The sequence below is a fragment of the Malaclemys terrapin genome, chromosome 17 (assembly GCF_027887155.1).
Source record: "Malaclemys terrapin pileata isolate rMalTer1 chromosome 17, rMalTer1.hap1, whole genome shotgun sequence".
Classification (NCBI taxonomy): domain Eukaryota; kingdom Metazoa; phylum Chordata; order Testudines; family Emydidae; genus Malaclemys; species Malaclemys terrapin.
Genome location: NC_071521.1, coordinates 12212071 through 12228314, shown reverse-complemented (window position 1 = coordinate 12228314; position 16244 = coordinate 12212071). Strand labels below are relative to the sequence as shown.

At 46.4% G+C, this 16244-nt stretch overlaps 1 protein-coding gene across 1 annotated transcript; it reads left to right on the top strand.

Moving 5' to 3' along the window:
• The first annotated feature begins 9243 nt into the window (after positions 1-9243).
• On the top strand, positions 9244-13835 carry LOC128825309 (torsin-1A-like). The gene is made up of 5 exons (XM_054007689.1): positions 9244-9443; positions 11018-11286; positions 12115-12290; positions 12948-13075; positions 13375-13835. The coding sequence occupies exons 1-5, from the start codon at positions 9257-9259 to the stop codon at positions 13617-13619; spliced, it is 1005 nt and encodes a 334-aa protein (XP_053863664.1). The 5' UTR covers positions 9244-9256; the 3' UTR covers positions 13620-13835.
• Positions 13836-16244: the final 2409 nt, after the last annotated feature.

The window sequence follows — 16244 nt, the reverse complement described above, 5'->3', positions numbered from 1 at the left end:
TTTGAAGACGAAGGTCATGTCCCCCTGCAGCCTTCTCTAGACTAAACATGCCCACTTCCTTCAACCTTTCCTCATAGGTCATGTTTTCCAAACCTCTTATCATTGTGGTTACTCTCCGCTGGACTCTGTCCAATTTGTTCACTTCTTTACTCAAGTGTGATGGCCAAAACTGGACACAGTACTCCAGAGTACTCCTCACCAGTGCTGAGTGGAGCAGAACTACTATCTCCTGTATCTTCTCCTGTTAACACATCCCAGAATGGCATTCACCTTTTTTGCAACAGCGCCACACTGTTGATTCAGATTCAATTTGTGATCCACTATAACCCCCAGATCGGTTTCTGCAGTACTGCTTCCTAGCCAGTTGTTCCCCATTTTATATTTGTGCATTGGATTTTTCTTTCCTAAGTACAGTACTTTGCATTTGTCTTTATTGAATGTCATCTTATTGATTGCAGACCAATTCTCCAGTTTATCAAGATCATTTTGAATTCTAATCCTGTCTGCTTGCAAGCCCTCCCAGCTTGGTATCATCCACAGATTTGATAAGCGCTCTCTCCACTCGATTATTCAAGTCATTAATGAAAAGTAGGACCAGACTCAGGACAGACCCCCACAGGACCCATTAGATGCAACCTCCCTGTTTGACAGCGAGTTATTTTTCAGAATGAAGTGTTCCAATGGTGAATCACTTGTACACCCCTCTGGCACATGTTAAGCAGCACACAGCCCATCTCAGTATAGGAAATAGATTATTTCCCCCCCCCCCCCATGGGAAAGGAGAGTCTATAGACTTTTCTCCCTTTGCCCTCTCCTCTGCAAAGCCCAGCTGACGCTTCTCCAATGTGCTGTCTATAATAGGACTGTATTTCAATAGTCACAGCCCTCTTCAGCCCTGAGGGACCTCAAAGACAGACACAGACTCAGAGAAATGAGTCCTCCTCCCACCCTCCTGCATGTCAAAAACAAGAAGTGGGTTCACACCACCCAGGTCTGGTGGGATGATGAGAAATGTGGATCTCAAACTTTGAGACCTACTCACTTGACAAGAGAGAGCAGTACACACAACTTTCTACTCCAGGGCCATGCAAAACAAACAGTCCACTCCAGAGCCCCTGGGATCGAGCTCAATCTCTACCACAGGAGTGGGTAAACCTCACCTGAAGCCTGTGAGCTCTGTAATGGGGCCTGCTTTCTTCTTTAATACAAAGGTTCAGTCCATAGAGTCTACAGGCCCTGGCATAAAATTATCTTAGAGCTTGAATCAAGCTCTGCATCTCCATGTGAAAGATGACAGTGGCTGCATTCTGTTGCTTTATAACAGTTCTTGGGTTCCAGATACACTGTCCGTGTGGGTCTGGCTTGGCAGCTCTGACGGCTGGGCAGCTTGGAATCCCCCTGAATCATGTTTCTAACACAAACCGGTAGCTCTGTTTATGTTTACTCCCCTCTCTTTTCCTTCCATCGTTTGCATTCATTTTGGCATTCATTTTGCAGGGGGTGCTCCTGGTCTAGCTCAGGGGTAGGCAACCTATGGCACGCCTTCGGCACGCGAGCTGATTTTCAGTGAAACTCATGCTGACCGGGTCCTGGCCACTGGTCCGGGGGGCTCTGCATTTTAATTTAGTTTTAAATGAAGCTTCTTAAACATTTTAAAAACCTTATTTACTTTACATACAACAATGGTTTAGTTCTATATTTTACACTTATAGAAAGAGACCTTCTAAAAACGTTAAAATGTATGACTGGCACACAAAACCTTAAATCAGAGTGAATAAATGAAGTCTCGGCACAGCACTTCTGAAAGGTTGCTGACCCCTGCTAGCTCTAAGACCTTGGTTGTTGCGCCATCTGGTGTTCATACAAATAAATGCAAAGAAGCCGAGGTTTGAGTTGGAGGAACAGGGCTCAGCGTGGTTTAGAACGCTCTTAGGCCTACACACAGTTTTTGTACAGCTGGAACTATTTTGGATAAGGATGTGATTTTTTTTTTAAACCAATATCATGACACTGGTACAACCCCTAGTGTGGGCACAGTTATACCGGTAAGCAGGTGCCTTATACCAGTATCACTATTCCAAATCCCATACAGGAATATCTACACCGGTGTCACAGTTCCGGGCAACTGCACCTGCATTTCCCCTCAGTGGACCAGCAAGGGCACCCACTCTAGGCTCCCAGCTGTTGCTGCTGTTGGGTTGAGGTACACGCCCGTCTCTCCCTTCTGACTGGGGTATTTCCAGGCTGAACAGTTCCCTGCCTTCACTGTGTATTTCCCAGCACAAAGACACCTGCTTGCTTCATCTTCAGAGCTGTTTAACAGGTTGACTGTAACCTTTGCTACAGATATAACTTACCAGCCAGCACTTTCTATGCAAGCCTGCTTTATTCTTAAGGTGAAAAGCACCACAGAGAAAACAGATAAAAACAATGAAAGAACCTACACGCATGCCCAGATCACCCCAACCTAACATGGATTCTGACAGGAACAGTCCTTTAAACTCCCACGCAAGGGGGATTCCTTGTGGTTACCAGCTCATCACAGCTTCAACTCAGAACAAGCACCCAGGCTTATGAGGCCTCAGTAGGCCCAGTCCTTCGAACCCTCCCCTAAGGATTAGGGCCCTCTGTGGACCAGGGGTCCTGTCCGTTTGCTGGAGCAGGAAGAAGGCCATCAGCCTCTTTAAAACCAGGCTCTTTATCCAAAAACTTTTTCTTTGCTGGTTAGCCCCTGGAGAATCCAGTTGGAACCAGTATATGCATCTCTCTCCAGGGGGGTTGCTACAAAGGGTTGATAACAGAGGAAGTACATTAGCATCTAGAGAAGGTACATACAATGCTACAATAATACACACTCAATTGCATTTTTAATACAATGTACCCCAAAGATATTAACCCTAATTCAATAAGGTTTAATTTAATTCAATAAAGTTTCTTAATTCTATAAGGTTTGTTCAGGATACTACAGGGAATTGTCAGCCTGTCACAACTAGTATAAACACCTGTATGCCGATATCACTGCCTCCACTTTAATTCCGTGCGTAGACGAGCCCTGAGTGTGATGTTGCACTCTATATGATTTTATGAAACTATGCTAATGAGTGTGAATATAATGTAACTGGAATATGCTTCATGCAAAAGGTCCTTTGTAAGGTATCATTACAAAACTTATAATCTACTGAGTGTGGTCATCCTACTTGTATGAATGTATAATTCTTGTATCTGAAACTAGAAATATGAAATATAATTCTGAGGGCCTATTGTAATTATGCAAAGTGTGGGCCATTAATGGTGGTTTGGAATCTTGATGGCTCCCATTAACCAGCACAATTGACTGTAGATGGCTCTGTTTTACTTGTAAGTCTTCTTGTATACGTATGTGCTGGCAAGTGGGCAATGAAGTCTTATAGTGACATGTAATCATGTCACCTGAACTGGAATCCATCTTTAACTTGGTGCTTTTCCATTTAGAAGTGGGGGGGGGGGACCCAGAGAGACAAAAGATTCCCGCCTTGTGCCAAAGATATATAAGTGGGTGGAACAGAACAAAGGGGGCTGCAGTCATGAGAAATCCCCTAGCTACTACCTGAGCTAGACCAAGGGCTGTACCAGGGGAAAGGATTTTGCCCAGACTAGGACAGCGTCCAGTCTGTGAAAGAAACTTACTGAAACATCTCTGAGGGTGAGATTTTATCTGTATTCAGTTTTATTACTGTACTAGGCTTAGACTTGCATGTTTTATTTTATTTTACTTGGTAATTCACTTTGTTCTGTTACTACTTGGAACCATTTATATCCTACTTTCTGTATTTAATAAAATCACTTTTTACATATTAATTAACCCAGAGTATGTATTAATACCTGGGGGGGGATTGGGGGGGGCAAACTGCTATGCATCTCTCTCTATCAGTGTTATAGAGGGCGAACAATTTATGAGTTTACCCTGTATAAGCTTTATACAGGATAAAATGGATTTATTTGGGGTTTGGACCCCATTGGGAGTTGGGCATCTGAGTGTTAAAGATAGGAACACTTCTGTAAGTTGCTTTCAGTTAAGTCTGCAGCTTTGGGGCACGTGGTTCAGACCCTGGGTCTGTATTGGAGTAGACTGGCATATCTGGCTCAACAAGACAGGGTGCTGGAGTCCCAGGGAAAGCAGGGGCAGAAGTAGTCTTGGCACATCAGTTGACAAACCCAAGGGGGTTTCTGTGATCTAACCCATCACACAGAGATGAGCTACAGCCTGATCCTCTCTCCTGCCTTGCAACATGTGCACTCATTGATATACCTGTGCAAAGTGGGTCTGAAATGCAACCATCCTGAATTGGTAGCATTTCACAGCCACTTCACACTCACTTTGCACAGGTATAATTGACACCTCGAGGGGCAGGGCAGCGGAGAATGAGGCCTAGGGTGTGAAAAATGATCAGATGGATTTTCTCTCATTGAGCTTTGCCTGCTAATGGGTGGGGAAAGTTCCTTTTGGAGTTCTTCTCCTGACAATGATATTAACTATGCCCTTTTGGATCTTAACTTTGTTACCAAGCTGAGGATCATGTGGTGCACAAATTAAAGCTGGGAATTTGGAAACAGTACTCCTGTACTTCAGTTTCCCCATCTTTAAAATAGAAATAACAACACTTGTCTACCTCAGAGGTGCACCGTGAGGATAAGCTGATAAGTGTTTTTTAAAGCTCTATGGATGGGACACACTCTGAAAGTGGAATCTTGAATCTCTTTTTTATGTCTTATTCCCCCCCCCCAACTGATGTAGAAGCTTGTAGCTGATCTGCAATATAATAAATAATAATAATTTGCACTTTTCATCTCAAAGCACTTTACAAAGGTCAGTATCATTATTTCCATTTTATAGATGTGGAAATGGAGGGCACACAAAGCCAAAGTGACCTGTCTGAGGTCATCCAGAAAGCCAGTGGCAGAGCCAGGAACAGAACCCAGGTCTCGTGGTACCAATCCAGGGCTCTACTGACTAGGCCAGGCTGCCTTTCCCAGAGTCATGTGTGGATTAATAAAGGCAAAGTAACAAACTTTTGATTGTAAGCTCTTTGGGGCAAAGATCATCTCTTACTGTGTATTTGTACAGCACTTAGACCAATGGAACCCCAGTCTTGAGTGGGGCCTCTGGCCATTACTGTAATAAAGTACATAATAAAGTACCTCTATTACTCTCTCTCCATTGTGATAAAGTTCCTCCTCTGCCTTGGTGGGTTCTGTGCTTTCTGGCAGATTTGCTCACCTCAGAGGTTCATGGCAGTCCTCAGTTTGGCTCCTTTTGTTAGTGGCACAAACCTGCCATTCACTTGGCTAACCTCATCACTGGCCAGCATTGGGAAAAGGAGGAGAACAATCCCCACAGTCTCTGCTGGCCCACCTAATGGGTTGGGGGACAGGCCAGAGACCTTCCCCTCTGGTGGGATCCACAGTCCAGATCAACTCCTTTTATATCAAAAAGGGAGGTGAGAGGATGGGGGGAATCCGGGCCCACCCTCTATTCCAGGTTCCAGCCCAGGGCCCTGTGGATTGCAGCTATCTATGATGTCTCCTGTAACAGCTGCATGACAGCTACAACACCCTGGGCTACTTCCCCATGGCCTCCTCCAAACACCTTCTTTATCCTCACCACAGGACCTCCCTCCTGAGGTCTGGTAATGCTTGTACTTCACAGTCCTCCAGCAGTACACCGACTCACCCTCAGCTTCTTGTGCCTCTTACTCCCAGCTCTTCACACGCGCCCCTCACTGACTGAAGTGAGGTCCTTTTTAAACCAGGTGCCCTGATCAGTCTGCCTTAATTTATTCTAGCAGTTTCTTAATTGAGTCCAGGTGCCCTAATTAGCTTGTCTGCCTTAATTTGTTCCAGCAAGTTCCTGATTGTTCTGGAACTGCCCGTTACCTTACCCAGGGAAAAGGCACCTGCTTAACCTGGGTCTAATTAATCTGCCTTCTATCACTCTCCTGTAGCCATCTGGCCCGATGCTGTCACACCATATAACTTTAATAACTACACTGACCCAGTCTAGCCTCCCTAACTGCAGTCCATTTTCACCTCTAACCCTGCTTGTAAATCAGTGGGACTGAGGAGCACATATGGAAACATATCAGTTAAACACCGATTACTATATGCTCATATCATTGATAAAGAGATTTTCAGCTTAATCATATTGTACTCCCTTGAGGAGGCAGGGGGCACAGTTTAGAGGCCAGGGCTCTGATTCTCCATTGCTCTGCACCTTGTTTATTCATTTACACCAGCGCCAAGTGAGTGTATCATGCTATTAAAGGAGAATGGTAGCACATGCACCACTTTTGTGACTATACAAGTGTGCATGGTAATGGAGAATTAGACCGAATTAGGCCATATTCCATTGTATATAAAGCAACTCTTACCTTGTTTCACCAATAGAGCCTAGAGTCCGGTGACTGGGAGAAAGATATATTAGGTTTGTGAAAGATATATTTCTTAGGAGGTCGAGCATGAAGGAGATGAGGTCTCACCAAATATGTATGTTAAATGCTCACTCTTCTGTGGGACAGAACACAAGTACAGAGGAGAAGCTTGCCGCAGTCTGAGTCATATGCCTTTGGGTCTCACATTGCTGTGGCGGGAGGTTCTCCTCCCTGGGCCAAGATTCTGAACTCCCCTTTCAAATGTGTTAATTGGAAACCTGGAGATGTGCAAAAGAAGGGGAGCTGTCCAGGGTGCTGAAGGACAGTATTAATCCAAACCCACCACCCCAGGTGCTGAAAGGTGCTCATTGGCCAATGGAGTTCCAGCTGAGTGTGACTGAAAGAAGTGGAGTCTGATAAATATTTGACAATTCAAGCATTAACAGATCCACCGCATGGACCCTGGCTTGTACTGGTCAGCAGGAGCACAGATAACAGGTAGTTTGGGCTAGGTTACAAAGCAATTAGGGCACTGGAATACCCTACTTAGTCAATGTACAAAGCATTCAGGGACTATGAACACTGGGGCTAGTCAATACAAACTTCCAGATGATCAATGAGCTTTCTTGGAGAAAATCACAAGCACAAGCTCGAAAGATTCCTGTTGACTCCAGTGGGTTATGGATCTGGTTATTGAAAAAGAAAGCTTAAAACTGGGGCTTGCTATTTGTTTTTTTCCATATCCATCCTTAGTTCTCTGGTTATTTTTTGGTGCCATTACCCTCACAAACTCCTGCCTGTTAATTGTTTCTCCAGGACACATGCACCATGCCTACTTATCCACCCATGTTGCAGTGAACACTCCTCTCCAAGTTCCTGGCAGTGTCCTTTTCAGCGATGATGATACCCAGCTCTTATAGAGTGATTTTCATCCAAGTCTCAAAGCACTTTACCTAGGAGGTCAGTATCATTATCCCCTGAGACAGGGGAAGTTACTTGCCCAAGATCACACAGTAGAGCAGTGGCAGAGCCAGGAACACAAGCTGGATCTTGGGGGCCTGATCCAGGTCTCCACTAGGCCAGCCTGCCCCCCACAGGTTTTTCTGTCTGCCTCTTGTTGCCTTGCTCCTCGGAGCACCTAGCACCCATCACATCAGTACAGGAAATCAAAGGAATGGCTGTACCCATCTTCCCCTTGTTGGCTCAGGTCTCCATTTTATATCTCTTCCCCCTTTCTATCCCCCTCCTCCATTTTATCCCTCAACATTTCTATTTCTCCCCTTGGTCTGTTGCCTCTCTCTTCCTCCTGCTCTTATCTCTCTTCCCCTCTCCTTTTCTACTGATCTCCTCCCTGACCGTCAGCCCCTACAGGGCAGTAAAAAGGCTATGTCACGGGGTGCACCACTCACTGCTTCTCTGGCACCTCCTCCTGGTCACTCTGGGGATTAGCTCTCAAGGTCACACCCCTTTCCATGGTCGCACGCCGTCACACCGTCTGCAGCTCCTCTCTCACGCCAAGTACCGTAGCATCCTCTTCATGACTCAGCCCTCTGGCCAGGTTACTCAGTGTTCCCCGCCCCCTTACAGGGTACAGTCCCCCAAAGTCTCTGTCACTCCCCATAGTGACCCAGCCAGTCTTCCAGTTCCCTGCCCCATCAGTGCCACTTCCCCCATGGTGGGTAGGGAAATCCAGGCCTGCTGTCTACTCCAGGTTCCAGTCCAGGGACCCTCCACCTGGCAGTTCTGGGCTCTACTCTCCCAGCCCTCACTGGTCTTTCTCTGGACTGTTTCCTACCTTTCCTGGTTCCCCCCTACTGTGATATACCGACTCCAAACACTCCTCCCTCTTCCCAGGGAGTGACTGCCCCTTTCCCAGCAGCAGCCCCTGTCTGTATAAGCCCCACCTATTCCTGCACAGCTGAACCTGCTTGCAATCAAGTCCCTGCTCCCTGGCTCTTCCTCCAGGTGCAGCCTGTGGAGTTCCTAGGCCTGCATGACCAGCTTAACCCCTTCGAGTCCTGTGTGGGATGGACACCCCATTGCAGGCGAACATCCCTAGCCATCAGCTGGTGAAAGGGAGACACCGAATCTTTAACACAAGTCTTGACGGATAAATAAAGCTGGTTGGAATTTTTCCAATGAAAAGCTTTTTTCATTGAAAAATAAGATTTAGTCAAAACCAAAAGAAACCACCTCTGTCAATAATATTGGGGCGGGAGGGGGGAGATTGTTGGAAAAAAAATCAGTATTTGATTTTTTTTTAACTAAACCTGAAATTTTTCCACAGGGGAAAAATCATTTTCAGAACACCTTTACTGGTCATTGCAGAGAAAATTATTTCAAATGTTTGTCCAGAGGATGAATTCGTTTTCGAGCCTACACACATCCTGTTCCTCATCTGGCAGCGTTGTCATGGAACCTGCTCTGTAGAGGGCTTTACTTTAAAAAGGAACAAGATGCTCTCCACCCTGGTATCTGCTGGCGAAAGGTTCAGTCCTGCAAGGTGCTGCGTGCCCGTGACTCCTGCAGAAGTCAGTGGGATTCAAGGAGCTCAGCACCTCATGGGATCAAGCCCCAAACGTGCAGGGTCTTGAGGCTTGAGCCCCCTCCCGCCCCCCCAACAGGGACATAACCCGGCTCAGGATGGGACTCTGCCCTTAGGCTAACACCAAATATAATAATGTGATGATGACTCAACTCTTGTTATTGCATCAGTGGCTTATCCAGGCTAATGGGAACTAGCCTCCAGCTCTCAGAACATCCTGAGATTGCAGAAACGCATCAGGAAGTCATGTTCTGATGCTTTCCCTTTTGCTTTCACCGAGCCAGGCTGACATTCAGCTCCTGCCATGAAGCTTCTGAACATGGCTGGATTCTTCGCTCTGGTGCCCACTTTGGTGTCAGCTCTGGAGCCCATCACCACCTCACTTGCTTTCTGCGGGGCCGCGGTCATGTGGCAGCTCTTCTCCCCTGCCTCCTGGCTCAAGTGCCGCTTCCTGGAGTGCTGCAATATGAAGGACACCCTGGACATCCCAGGTAATCGCAGCAGCAAGCGATGACTCGGGCGGAGGAATCCAAGGGCCCTGCTGACCTCGGGAATGCTATTGCATTTTGGGGGAAGGGATTCTAACTGAGGAAGTGCAGGCTGCCTTGTCAGGCAGCGGTTCTGATGGGAGAGGTCAGCTTTCCTTCCCACCAGGGCAGGGCTCAACCTGGCAGAGACTGGCCAGGGAATGGACCTTACTGCATGCCCCAGCCACCCTGGCCATGCCCCTCTTCCCATTCCACGGGTCTTCGCTGGCAGAGAAGAGGTTGCAGATGCCTCATGTCACAACAGCTTTTCCTTGATGGACTTTTCCCTTGCCAGGAATCCCCTGCTTTCTGCTGGCATAATCCAGGAGTGAATTTAAGGCTGTGAGCTAATTAATCCTCCCAATGCCCCTGCTTCCAGTTGAGCACTCAAACACCGCACAACCGGGAGTGGCAGAAACTTCCTAAAAGTGTGTGTGGGGGGGGGGGGGGGGCAGCGGTGCCTGAACTGTGCCTGTCCCCCATGCCGCCCCTTTCCCCTGATGCCCTGTCCCTTCCCCCAAGGCCCCAGTCTCGCACTGCCTCTCCCCCCAAGACCCCGCCCCCTGCTTGCTCCTCTCCACCCCCTCGCCCCGTCACTTGTAAAAAGCGGTGGGGCCCTGGCCCCCCTGTGCAGAACCCAACATCACTGGTGAGAATGTTGGACGCACGAGTCAGTGTTAGGGGTCGGATAACAACTCAGGACTGCTAGGTTCAGAGTCCCGGGCTTTCTCCACTAGCCCGCCCTGCCTCTGAGCCCTGCCGCCTCTCATGTCTGTGAAGCAAGCAGCCTCCCCAAAGAGGAAGTTGGGCAGCAGTTCTCGCCCTGCCTTCGGGGCATTAGTGCCAAGAAGTGGAAACCGAAACCGAGAGGATCAATAAATGGCCTGTTGGAAACTTTCCACAAACCATGAGCCTGGCAGCCTGGGAAATCCCCTTTCTTGTGTTTTCAGCACCAGTAACACCAGGCCTTTAATTAACCCTTTCCCTGCAGGACTATGCTGCAGATTCTGAGCCAGACCCTTTGCTGGTGAAAACTAGCATAGCTCCATTTACTTCAAGGTACACAGATTTCCTCCGCCTATAGGCAGTGTTCCTTGAAGTGCTTTTTGCCACTGAAATGTCAGCTCTTCTTTGAGAACGGGGGGTGGGGGGTGGGGGGGAGACAAGGGAGACGTCTTACCTCACCTATTAGGTACCTTACATGCCACCAAGGTGGTTAAAGAGGATCCAGGAATTTCAACAAACACCCCCCCCCAGAACCACAGGATCACATCCCAGGGCCGTGTATGAGGCACCAGCTCCAGGGATAGTCGTATTGGGAGTCTCCAGGTATCCCGTGCAAGCGCTTGGCTCCCATTAACAGCCGCTGAGGGCCAGATACAGGGAGCAGCTCAGTGCCTACAGCTCCCATTACACAGGGAAATGGCCCCATGATAATGCTAACTGGGAATGTTCTCCCCATCTGCGGCTCAGCAGTAGCATGGGGTGGGAGGGTCAACGAAGTGCTTCCTGACACTGACCTCCCATCATGCCTCCAGCCCTGCAGATGGCTTTGGAACAGAAAGTCTTTGGGCAGCACCTCGCCACCCAGGTGGTTCTGAAAGCACTGAACGCGTACTCCAGAGACAAACAGCCCAGGAAGCCCCTGGTGATGTCCTTCCATGGCTGGACTGGCACTGGCAAGTCCTTTGTCAGCAAGATCATTGCACAGAACCTGTACCAGCGTCACGAAGCAAGGAGGAGATTCGTCCATCAGTATGACGCAGTCTTGCATTTCCCACATGCTGAACATATAAAGCAGTATAAGGTACTTCCTTTGTGACTCTACTCTCCTAATGAGGTGGATAGGTCAATAATCCTGCATGCAGATCACATATGGGGCGGTGTGTGAATAACACTGCCCAGGGAATTTCAACATCTCTGCTCCCACCGTGGGCATAACCAGACCGTGCAGAGGGGAGTGAAAAATTATACAAAGTTCGCCAAACTTGTTGAACCTCTCCAAACACTTGGGTTGGTTCAATGTTTGAACTGAGGTCCAAGCCAGTTCTTGCTTTAGCCACACAGTTTGCCCCAAATTTATTACTGTAGGTCCTACATAAACACTGGACTTTTTAAGAGGATTTAAACATTCGTCACTAGATTATAACATTTAGGAAGTAGGTCAAATTTGAAACCTATTCTATCTGACTATATTCTTTCAGCGAACTATAGCTCAAGGAATCTATAGGCCTCATGTACAGAGACAGAATTTACCACATCACATTATTGGTTCATCTTTTTCAGTATTTCTGCCCCCCCCCCCCGGCCCTATTGAACCAAAGCTCCCATTGACTTTAATGAGTTCAGGATTAGACCTTCCGGCAACAGTTAAACCTAATGTCTCATGGAAGTCAATATCCAGACAAATATCTCACCGACACACATGGACATACTGAGAGTCTGATCCTGCTCCCATTGAAGTCAATGGGAGACTCTAACATGTGAGATTTGATTACCTTTACGTATCACTAGCATTACATTAATAGTCCCTCCAAGCTAGAGCACCGGTGGAATCCCCCACGAAAAAATAATCCAGCTCCAATCTTGATTTCCAGCTCCCCCTGCTCACCGACCATCTTGCCCGTCCCCACAGGAGCAGCTGCAGAATTGGATTCGAGGGAATGTCAGCGTCTGTCCGAGGTCGCTTTTCATTTTCTCTGAAATGGACCAGATGCCGCATGGTCTGATTGACTCCATCATGCCGTACCTCAGTGATCGCGAGGCTATCAATGGCGTCTACTACGGCAAGGCCATCTTCCTCTTCCTGAAGTAAGGAAATCCAATGGTTAGTGAGTAACTGTGACCCAACAGAGTCAGCAAGGGCAAAGGGAGAAGCAGGTGCTAATAGGCTTTCACCAGGCTACAGTTTGATTGCCCGGGTTCGGGGGCCTCGCTGTACACGCTCTCCTTGGTCACCAAGAAGAGATTGTCCATATGTGGTAACTGAATCTGTCCAACCCTCGTGTCAGTCAGAAGAACTTGTACCTCTAAAATTATTCACAGTGACAGGATCTCCTTCCTTCAGGACTGGTAGACATGTTGCCGTTAGCCACTCCTCTGGTACCTTCTCTTTCTCCAATACCTTCTTATATATTTTTCCTAATGCTTTGACAGCACTTGTCCGACTGGCTTTTAGCAGCTCAGCTTTATATTGTCTATTCTTACAGCTTTCCCATTTGTAACTGCTTCACTGTTCTTTCCATTTCTTCTTCTGATGGATACATATAGAAAGATACATATTGAGAGTCCATAATATTGAACAGAATTCATACGTTGTGCATAGATTCCCCAAGTCATCATACCCACCCACTGAGGGCTCCTTCCATGCATGGATCTAGGGGGTACAATCTGGCCCTTTGCGTTGTTCCTGAGATAATACTTTGCTGAGGGTCATTCTGATGATCCAGTTCATTTCTCTCCTAATAGTAACGCAGGAGGGGATAAAATAACAGAGGTGGCGCTCGATCATTGGAGGAGGCAGAAGGGAAGAGAAGAAATTCCCCTGACGGACCTGCAGTCTATGCTATCTGCCGAGATTTTCAATAACAGGAACAGTGAGTACTTCTGAGCTCGTGAGGTCCATGGGATCCCATGTGTATTGTCCAGCCCCAGTTCTCTGCGGAATGACCCATGAAGTACTGGTACTTAGCAATATATTCCTGAAACATCATTATTTTAAAGAACTCAATTGTAAACCTCCCCACATAGGTCAAATAGTGTTTGTAGAGTGCTTTCAGATCCCCAGATAGCAGGCTTTGTAGAAGAACAAAACATTGTGGTGACATGTGGTCATTCCAGCTATGGATGGACAGACATACCTCTCTCTTCCCTTCTCCTCCCTCCCTCCCCCCAGGTGGTTTTTGGAATAGCAAGCTGATCCAGAAGAACCTGGTAGATTATTTCATCCCTTTCTTGCCCCTGGAATATAAACATGTGAAAGAGTGCATCCAAGAGGAGCTGCGCTACCAAGGCCACCAAGAAGATGAAGACCTCATCATAAAGATTGCCTTAGCAATGTCCGACTATCCCAGTGAAGATAGAATCTACTCTAGCAAAGGTTGCAAAACTGTGGCCTCAAAGGTGAACCTGGATACCTAGAAAGGCCAAGTGCTCAAGGACAAGGAGGAAAAGAAAGCAAGTCTCTTTCTCCTTCTCCCACCAGTATCTTCTCAGACTGTAAGCTTGTTGGGGCAGGGAACTTCCCTTTAACATATCTAAAGCCCGTGACACACTGGGACTGGAGAGAGAAGATAACTTCCTCATCTCAGCATAATACAGTACATCCTTTCCCTACCTTCAAAACATGCTGCTGTAAGTAAAATAAAATTAATATGGTATTTATTCTTAACTATCTCTCTGGATTCTTGATAAACCTCCCCTATTGAGACCAGAAGAAGGCAGTACAGAGTAGGCAGGGCAGATGTGCCTGCCTTGTTTTTCCAGGGATATGAACAAAGGAAAAACAAAAGCAACAGAAGAAAAGGGACCCAATATACAGAACTACTGACTCAGGTTTGCTTGCCCACTTAATTCCTCACCAGTCTCTATTAATGATGATTGTGTGAGCTTTTGATTTTAACAGCAAATCTAGAAAACTCTGGTTATGGACAGAGGTTTGCTAGAGAATAGGCCAGAGGTGCTATGGTTTAGAATGATGCTCTAAAAAGCTTGGAGCCCAAATAAGCCCCTACACACTTCTAAGCTTTTTTAAATCTTCCCTAACATTTTATTAAAATATTTTTAAGGATCCTGTCAGGGAAATTCTTGGGGCAGGATAAGGGAGGGGAAGAAGATGAGTTTATTGATATCTGCCAAAATACCCATCAGCTTAGATCCTTAAATGTACATGCACCAATTACACAGAGTGTTTCCTTCCTACAATTCACTCAGATGGTATAATGAAGATATATTAGTCAGTTATGCTTTTGGTGCAAGTCAGTTTAATTTTCTAACCTCTTGTTGCAATGTTTTGGTTGCAACACACTAGGGAAATGTTTGAATCCAAACAATAAACGCTTTTTTATATTGAGTCAAACGAATCATGAAAGGTTTCTGTCAGTGTCAGGTTTTGAAAAATTACTTTTTACACCACCTTCATTTTTGCCCTGGATTAACACTTGATAATTTCCCTGTAACTCCTCCCTGACAAACCAACAACAAAGAAAGTATTTTTAGCACAAGAAATATGACTCTGATGGAACTGAAAAGAAGGCAGGACAAAAAAGCAAACCCCGAGGTTACATAAAGACTTGTCTGCCAAGAGGAAATGTACAGTTGAAAAATGCAGAAGCCACTTCATTTGGACAGTTTGACACCCATTAAAACTTGCAGAAATAAAACAGAGGAAGCAAAAAATACAAAATGAAACTTACTTAGTAAAGGGGAGGAAATGGAAAGCCTGATTCTAATCTCACACCCTTTACACTCCACTGATTTAAATGGAGTAACTTCTGATTTACACCAATGTGAATTTCCAATTAAACCACGGGGAGTCTTTTTGCTGATTTCAGTGGGACTTGGATCTAGCTAAATGAGATCAGAATGAGCCCCAGAGTTCTTAAACATACACCAAAGGTGACTGGGGCTAGTGATGTGTACACAATAGTGACTCAACTTCACTTCTGCTGAAATCCTCATCCATGCTTCCACCTTCACTCACCTTGTCTATTATAACTCTAATTTCTATTGTCTTCCAAACGGTCAGTTCACCAGTAGCTACTTGCTTTCTTAAATGTACAAAGAAACACAATAATGTCACCCCCATCCTCAAACAACTATACTTGCAACGGCTGGAATTTTAAAATGAAATGTTCCTTCAGGCTCTTTTCTCTTGGTGGTTGTAGGATTTAGTGCTGTTTTGGCAGTCCCTTGTGTATTTACCCCAGTTGGCTCACCGTTTACTCTCTTTTGTAATAGTCTGCAATGATTTACCTCTCCTATCTGCGGGTGTTGGCACAGGGCACTCTGCTTTCAAACTATAATGGTAAACAAATAAGAGAGAAGCACTGTTCAGACAGGTTCAAACTATTCCAGTGCATGATGGGGAAAGGTATAGGCACTGACATTTCACATGCAAAAGAAGGTATCTTCTGGGTTGTGAATAGGGTGACCAGACAGCAAATGTGAAAAATCGGGACAGTGGGTGGGGAGTAATAGGAGCCTATATAAGAAAAAGACCCAAAAATCGGGACTGTCCCTATAAAATCGGGACATCTGGTCACCCTAGCTGTGATAGACACATAATGCAGGAGAATGCCTGTGGGATCAGAGAAAGGGTGCGACTCTACCATCATGGGAACCTTTGTGGGAGAATGGAGCTTGTGATGATAACATTTTACTCTGGCGTCATCATGTTGCATCGTGAGGAGAAAACATTCTTGCTAAACTTTCACTCTATGCGTCCGAAGAAGTGAGGTTTTTACCCACGAAAGCTTATGCCGAAACAAATCTGTTAGTCTTTAAGGTGCCACCAGACTCCTTGTTGTTTTTGTAGATACAGACTAACACGGCTACCCCCTGATTCTTGCTGCCGTCACAGACGGCGACGAGCTTTTCAACTGGTCTTTTGCTCCCCAAGGTATGGTGACACCAGCACCCCCAGAGCTGTGAGGAAAACAGGCTGTAATATGCACCCCCACCCCCTCCAGGGAGGATGGGAAACAACCAGGGGAAACCAGGCTCCTGAAGGGAGCCAGAAGCCAGCGCACCGCCTCACCTAGGCTT